The following is a 7538-nucleotide window of genomic DNA, read 5'->3' as shown; positions in this document are numbered from 1 at the left end:
TTTTTTAAACATTTTCTTCACTTTATAACAAACTTTAGTGTGTTATGCATGGATTATGTGCAATGGACCAACTGAAAGTAGCTCATAGCTGTTGCTTAAAACAAAATGATAGTCATATGTAACAGAAGAAGTGAATCACTACTTTAAAGAAATAGTGTCCACTACATTTACGAGCGCAGTAGGTCTCTATCAGCTTTGCATGTCTTGTGACGGAAATTGGTTTCTTTGAGATTTACTCAGGTTCAGACTGTAAAGATAAACATCCTTAAACAACAATTTTAAATTCTTTGCAAAAAAAATGTCAATAGCATTTGGGTCTGGACTTTGACTAAGCCATTCTAAAAGAGGGTTTTCTTTCTTAATTTGGCTCCCTCCAGCTCACTTCCAACTCTGACCTGCTTCCTTGTCTTCTCTGCAGGACCTCCTTAGTATCACTTGTTAATACCTTCCATTTATGTCACTATGTGTTGGTCTATCACATGAAATCATCAATTTGCAATAAAATAGAGTATGATTATGTTTGCAAGGCAAAAGATCAAGCTGCTGTTCAAACATTTTGTGACATCAGTACCTGATGATACTCTTTAAGAGAGGTCTTGAAGTGTATTGGTTTGGGGACAGTGATGATTGCTTTGAAGCCAATCTTCTGTTCTTCATCTGGACGAACGCAGAGGTCTGAACACTGATCAAAATAAGAGAAAACAATATTTCAGTAAACATTGCTCTTAATACAGCAAACATTCTGGGGAAAAGAATCTTATGCAACGTGAAACCCTAATCTAATCAGAGGTGGGAATCAGGTATCGCTCATCTCTGTTTGATCCCCATTAATTTAGGGATGTGTGCTCTTTAGCTGGTGAAACGATTGACGAATATTTTGCAAGTGTTGAATTAAAAATGCACAACCATTTCTATCAAGATGTTTCTTATCAACAACAGCCTCAACTATTCCTTAAAAAAAACATCATTTTGCAGCAGATTGGCTAAGCCAAACTTAATAGAGTGCAGAGATCTGCAAACAGGGACCCTCATTGTGGAGGTACAAAGGATCCATTGAGGAGAGCTGCAGGAGAGAACAGTGGAGCTTTTGGTCCTGAGGCACAGAAATCTTCCCGTGTGTAACCTTACCTGAACCAGGGTGATCCACACCTGCTCCACATCCTGCTGATATCTTAGCCGGACACAGACCTTCCCCAGTTCTTGCTCATCCCCCGACAAAGCTATAGATTCTAGCAAACCAGAAGGAAAAAAAAAAAACAGTCATTCCATTATGAATGTGGGCAAATGCAGTTTTTAAATTGACATAAAACCATTAACTAAAAGGGAAAAAAATTAAAAACATGAGGATCTTAAAAAAGTACACATTCTGCGCTCTTTAACACCTGCAAACAATCTCCTTGAAAAGTCCTCTAATTAGCAGACAGTACATAGGGGTGTGTATTTTCAGAAGGTAATGTGTCAATTAAGTTTAAAATGAACTTTATCCCAACACTTAAAACAAGCTGTGTGGGAGGGATCTAATTCTGAAACATGAACATCATTCTTTTTGCATATGGTCTTGGCCGCATCATGCTGTGGGGATGCTTATCACCAGCAGAGACAGGGAAGTTGGTATGATTTAACAGGGAAACTGGTGCATTTAGAATGTCACTGTCAGAATGGTGCATTTAGATGTCAGAAATAAGACATTTCAGGCATGGATCCAAAGATCATATGTTAGGAAAATATGTGGAAGTGCCAAACTAAACCTAGGGATCTGTTTTTAGAGGAGCCTGTAGGCAGTAAAATAGTGACAAAAGTTTAAGGGGGAGTTTGTATTCATCAGATAAAGTCAAGCTGACTTTACTTATAAGAATAATAGCAAAGTCAGTTAAACCAAATAATAGAACGTTTCACACTTTTGCAAATAGGTCATGCCCACTTGTTTTAATCATTACTATATTAAATACTTTAGTCCAGGGGTATGACTGGAAGGTAATAAGGAAGGTTTCGTTAAAATAAAAATTTAATTCTGTTTGTAGACTTTAATACAGAAGCAGTTCAGATGTATTGTGTTGGAGTGGTGGATGGAATAAGGTTAAATTCTCAGGTTATTAAGCTTAAAAACAAAGCCCAATCCAGACAACATAGTTACCCAGACTCCTTTCCATGGAGGTGCTGCTGATGGTGCTGCACAGGGAGTCAATCCGCTGCATCGGAGAGCAAAAACAGGATGATGTGAGACTTTAAAACAGTTTTAAGCAAACAAGAAAGCACAGTCATCAAAACACTAGACTAATGTAGACATGCTGCGCTGTTGATGCTAACTGATACAGGTTACAGGGAAGGGAAAGACTCAGATTAGGTTTGCCTCCCACACCCAAAACAGGTGAACTATACATGATGGAATAATCCGATCAAGACATTTCAGACGGTCAAGGCAAATGGATTATTTTACTGTTTTTAAGGGGAGCATTTTCACACACAAATTAAAGAACTCTTGAAAATAAATTGGACACATGAGTTCTACTTTGTTAGTAGAGCCAAATACCACAGAAAAAGTCTCAACACCAATAAATTAATTTTAATTGGTCTATCCGGATGCATAACTTGTATTTTCTCATTTTATATAATAATGGAATATTTTCCTTTCATATTTATAATGTATTACAAATTCAACGGCATGCAATGCTGTTAAGTTTCAGGTTTTACAACTAAAATACCCCTGGTCACATGATGGCATGCTTACAATGATTAACTATATTCCTGAGAAACTGTGCAAACTTTGTGGCTATATTTAGTCTCACTATGTCTGTCGGAAAAACATGGTGTGAAAAGAGATTAGTTGTTTGTTTTCTTTTTTGCTTTTTGTATGTTTTTTAACAGTCTCACCTGAGTTCGACCCTGAGGGGCATTCAGATCAAGAGTGGAGCTGCTTCGTCTCTGCTGGTTGATCTGACCTGGAAAATAAAACCATTAAACTATATTATTATTATATTTGTGCCACAGTGATAAAGTAAAAAAAAATTGTGTTATATAAAATGTAAATTTTACATTTTGGAAAGAAATATCAAACAGAATCATTGGATAGCTGCATTATTGATTAAAATATGTTTCTCTGTCATACTTTGCATTTATGTTTTTTTATGAGATAGACAGATAGAGGTGCAAGATATAGTAATAATAAAATTTTAAAAAGTCAAACATTTTATATAGGTTTGATGCTACAAAATCGCACAGACGTATGTGCTTTGTTTCACGACTGTCTTTAAAACCTTAGAGGCAGAAATCAAGTTTCAGCGGCTTGGACCAAAGGAGGCAGGTACCTGTGCTCTGGGGGAGGTTTCTTTGCTGTTGTCTTCGGGTCGAACCGGGGGAAATGTATGCCAGCATGTTTCCCTGATGAAAGATGGACTCCGAGTTGTAAGGGAAGAAACTGGTGCCCAACAGGTCTGCTTTCCTCGCTGTAAAAGTTGACCTGGCTGAACCTGCAAAAAGTTTACATAGAACGATAACAGAGATGTTAGAGTGAAGAAAAATAAAACTGCTGAGCAAAGTGGAGTTTATTGTGCTCCTACAGCAGGAAATTCACTATAAGCTTTACTGGAACTTGGCAACCAAATTTGAAGTTCTAAAATGAGGGGCTCCGTACAAAGCAGAAATGCAAAAAGATGTTTTTTGTCATTAGCAAAGCGTACATATTTAAGCTGGGATCTTCAAAATCTCTGGAAAAGACCTTTATGATTTAGGCATACTTTTAAATTAAAAAGAAAAAAAACTCAATAAAAATTAGAGAAGCAAAGAGCTACTGGTTTGTCAAAAAAAAAACTTTTTTCCCCCCAATTATTTAATGCACTATAGGTAGGTTCCAACATATTTCAACAAAAAATATTTTAGGTGTAGATGTTGCTTAGAGAAAAGACTAAATTAGCTATTATGGACATCAGTAAGTCATTTAAAGTAAGATGAAGCAGAGTTATGTAACATGGTAGCTTACAGAAAATGAGATAATAAGAGATAGATAATCTACAACTGTGAAACTAGCTCAGACAAAAAGAGGGAGATTTCCTGCTGATAACAGGAAGGCTCTGTCATGAAACAAGTTGGGTGTGAAAAAAATTGGCAGCCTTCTACAAGTTTGCTAGAGAAATGAACTGCAGAGTTCACAACACACACACACAGAAACTGGTCTTTCAGCTGCACCATCTGAGCTAACTTAGCTACCTGCTAATATAAGGACTCTTTGAGATTTTTTTTTTATTTAAGAAACAGCAGAAATCAAAAATATAAATGAGAAAATTATCTTGATATTGCTTTTTTAGTTCTGTTTCGTAACAAGTTGCCGAAATAACCATAACTGGTATTTACAGGGCTGGAGATAGGCACCAGCACCCCTCGCAACCCCAATTGGGACAAGCGTGTAAGATAATGGATGGATGGATGGATGGTATTTACAGGTCAAAAATTCACAACAAAATGTTGATTGGAAATACATTTTGTAATTCTGAACTGGACTTCTCTGGTTAGAAGCTGTCCATATTCCTTTCCAGCTTAGCTAGATAAATTTAAGAAAGGGCTCTCTATATATTTGGACACTAAAATGACAACACATCACTGCCTTAAAGTGACACTTTTGGTTTATCCCTTTCCAAAGATACAAAGCAGCAAACAACAGCTCAGTTTAATTTGTGGGTACTGAAGCATCAACGTTGCTGTAACTCACTGATTGAACGAGTCAGCAAACAGCTTTGAGTCATCATCCTCTCACATTACACTGTCTGCATACAATAAATCCTTCAGCACCTCAAATGACTAATACAAACAGGCCAACATACTCTGCAGTCCTGGCTGTTGATTGGAGAACTTGCGGTTTGGGGGTTGAACGTAAGTGGCCTTGAAGGTAGGCACGACAAACGGGACCTCTTTGCCACCAGGAGGCTGCTTGGATATAAGGTAATCTTGGGTTAACTGGTTCTTATTGCTGTCATTCAGCAGTTCTCCCGTGGCTGTTAACTCCTTTGGAGCCACCTTCATTTTGATCACTTGGAAACATAAAAACAAACCAGTCAGATGTGAAACCAGGTAAAAAAAAAGATGGTGGATCTGCTGTTTTTCTGGCCATTACCTTACCTTGAGTCTCCTGTTCATTCGTGTTCCTCTTAGAGAGGTTCTTGCAACAGTTTTTTAAAAACTCCATGATAGCAATTGGGTCTAGAAGAAAAATGAATTCAAACATGGAGGTGACAGATTAGAAAGTAAACACAGGGATTTGAAATACAGCACAAAAACATTGTTTTGCACATATCAACATGCTATATTTCTACTCCATCTATATTGATTAAGGCACAAAAAATCCAAGGACAAGCAGGAGGTACTAAGCCTCTGGTCAGGCATGCAGGGAAATCAAAATAATGCTGGGGATCCACCAAATGTTCAAAACCTGGAATCAGTCACATGGCAATGTAAATAAATATTGCACCTTTTCTTTTTCAAAAACCATGTAGATACACATGAGATTCTTGATTTAAATCTTCTTACTTCCTCTAATTAATATGGGTGTAATAATGAGCTTTATTGTGCTATGATATCATATCAATTTGTTTTGAAAACAATACGACATTTGCCATTACCTCAAAGTCTGCCAAAATATATGATTCTTTAAGTCTGTAATCGATATGAGGGGGTTTTATTTATCAATAGAACTCATTTATTGACATGAATATCAATTCACAGAAACTTAATAAATACAACGCAATAAAAAAATATCACCTGTTTATATTCTGATGCACTACGGCTAGACAAGGATTCTGCAGCTTTTAGAATCAAAGCAACTTTTTTTGCTCCTAGTCCAGCTAAATAAAAGTCAATTGGAGCCGCAAGTATTAAAACAATTTTATTTTTATGTTGGCTTTTAGAATAAATAAAACTTTTACATAAAAGGTATAAAATATGTAAACATAATTTCCAAACTCTTAATGACTGAAAAATAGACCTATAAACATTTTATTGGTTCTCTTTCATGGAGTTCTGTTGTTAAAAAGCTCTTTAATGATTTTTTTCCCCAATAGCTGGAGCTTCTAAAACTGGTATCATTTTAGCTACAACCAAGAACCTTTAGACCCCTGGGGTACAGCAAGCATTTCCTAAAGAAGGTGTACATTGAAAGGGATCAGGGTACTTACACCCCTACCAGTTAGGAAGAGGCTTCGCAGCATTCGCTGCAGGTCCAGCAGAAGCTGCAACAGCTATTTCCCGACTACCACAAGACTGTTGAACCATTGAATTGGACTCTGCATCACACTTGCAACATTATTTTGCACTACGAACTTTGCTGAACTTTTATAGTCCTTTTAAATAGAACACAACTTAATGCACCATATTTATTTTGCAACTCACTGAACTTTTCATATTTATTTTGCACCATTATTTTAAATTGATTTCTTTTCTGTTCATTTCACTGTTTTACTGCTGTATGCAACAGAATTTGGTTTTGTATACACTCTGTGCATACAAAATCACAATCAAGTTTGTCTAAGTCTAAATGAGGCTATTGATCTTTTGGATTATAAACAGTTGTGTTTAAGTGTGCGGGAAAAAACCCTGCTGATAATCACATAGACAAGGGGCTCTCAAAGTGTGGGTTGGATCAACAAATGCCAAGCTGGAGGTAAAAAGAGCTAAAAGGTCTAAAAGCATCAGGATGTCATCCCTGAGGTATATAGAGGGCAAAAGCACATCATGACAAATAAATGTAAATGACCCTTAAAGAAAAATAAATATACCATGAAATACGTTCATGTAACTTTAATATATTGTTTTTTTTTTTTTTATCAAATACATGATTTTGATGTTACTCATTCATTGATAATAAAATGTAAAATCAATTACTCCAAGTTACATTTAAAATTATGAATTAATTAATTGTATGTCTTTAAAATAATAACTGAAAAATATATATACAATATTTTCAGTCTATATTGATGGATAAATAAACATAAAGTGAAATAACTATATGAATGTTTGGGAGGATGGCAGTCACTGTTACTGTCATTTTGGGGTCAAAGACTAACATGCTTAGGAACCGCTGACCAAGACCACCCCCCCCCTTTCCATTGAGTGGTCTAACTTGGCATCCAAAAGAGTTTTTAAAAATGATGTTCTTTTTTTAATTTATTTGTTCATGCATATTTAATCTTTTTAGATATTTTCCAATTTAGCACCAGATTTCAATCACCACTTTCAAACCCTCTATCCCCCTTCTAACATAAGTTTCCCCCATCTGGAGGTGCCTCTCATTCCAAAGTGGAACATTTCTGATTGCTACTTCATACATGACTCTGCCAAGGTTTAATAAATATCTAATCACTACTTTAACTGGGAAAAGGTAATGTAAAAAGCAGAAACTCACCGCTGTCATCAGTTGACTGAAAATAGTTCCAAGTTGTTTCTCTCTCAGCAGGTAGGGAGGAACAAGGAGGGGGGAATGCCACTAATCTCAGATCTCTGTTAGATTTTGTGTTACCAACAGGTTCCTCTCTCTCTCTCTCTCTCTCTCTCTC

The 7538-nt window shown here is 36.3% G+C and overlaps 1 protein-coding gene across 3 annotated transcripts in view; it reads right to left on the bottom strand.

Annotated features, from left to right (window-relative positions):
* LOC119794930 (tandem C2 domains nuclear protein) overlaps positions 1-7538 on the bottom strand; it is a 13531-nt gene extending 5993 nt beyond the window's left edge. The window contains exons 1-8 of one of the 3 annotated variants that reach the window (XM_038302705.1): positions 7388-7538; positions 5110-5190; positions 4815-4917; positions 3306-3467; positions 2872-2939; positions 2135-2189; positions 1129-1229; positions 572-682 (exon numbers count right to left, since the gene is read on the bottom strand). In XM_038302705.1, coding sequence (XP_038158633.1) covers positions 572-682; positions 1129-1229; positions 2135-2189; positions 2872-2939; positions 3306-3467; positions 4815-4917; positions 5110-5127 — 618 coding nt within the window. In that variant the 5' untranslated portion in view covers positions 5128-5190; positions 7388-7538. Of the gene's footprint in view, positions 1-571; positions 683-1128; positions 1230-2134; positions 2190-2871; positions 2940-3305; positions 3468-4814; positions 5022-5104; positions 5191-7387 lie in introns of all 3 variants that reach the window. The other 2 variants (XM_038302704.1, XM_038302703.1) reach the window with 2 other exon arrangements.

The sequence above is a fragment of the Cyprinodon tularosa genome, unplaced genomic scaffold (genome assembly GCF_016077235.1).
Source record: "Cyprinodon tularosa strain WSP-4 unplaced genomic scaffold, ASM1607723v1 ctg499, whole genome shotgun sequence".
Taxonomy (NCBI): Eukaryota; Metazoa; Chordata; class Actinopteri; order Cyprinodontiformes; family Cyprinodontidae; genus Cyprinodon; species Cyprinodon tularosa.
Note: the sequence above shows the minus strand (reverse complement) of the source record. Positions and strands in the feature narration are given on the sequence as shown.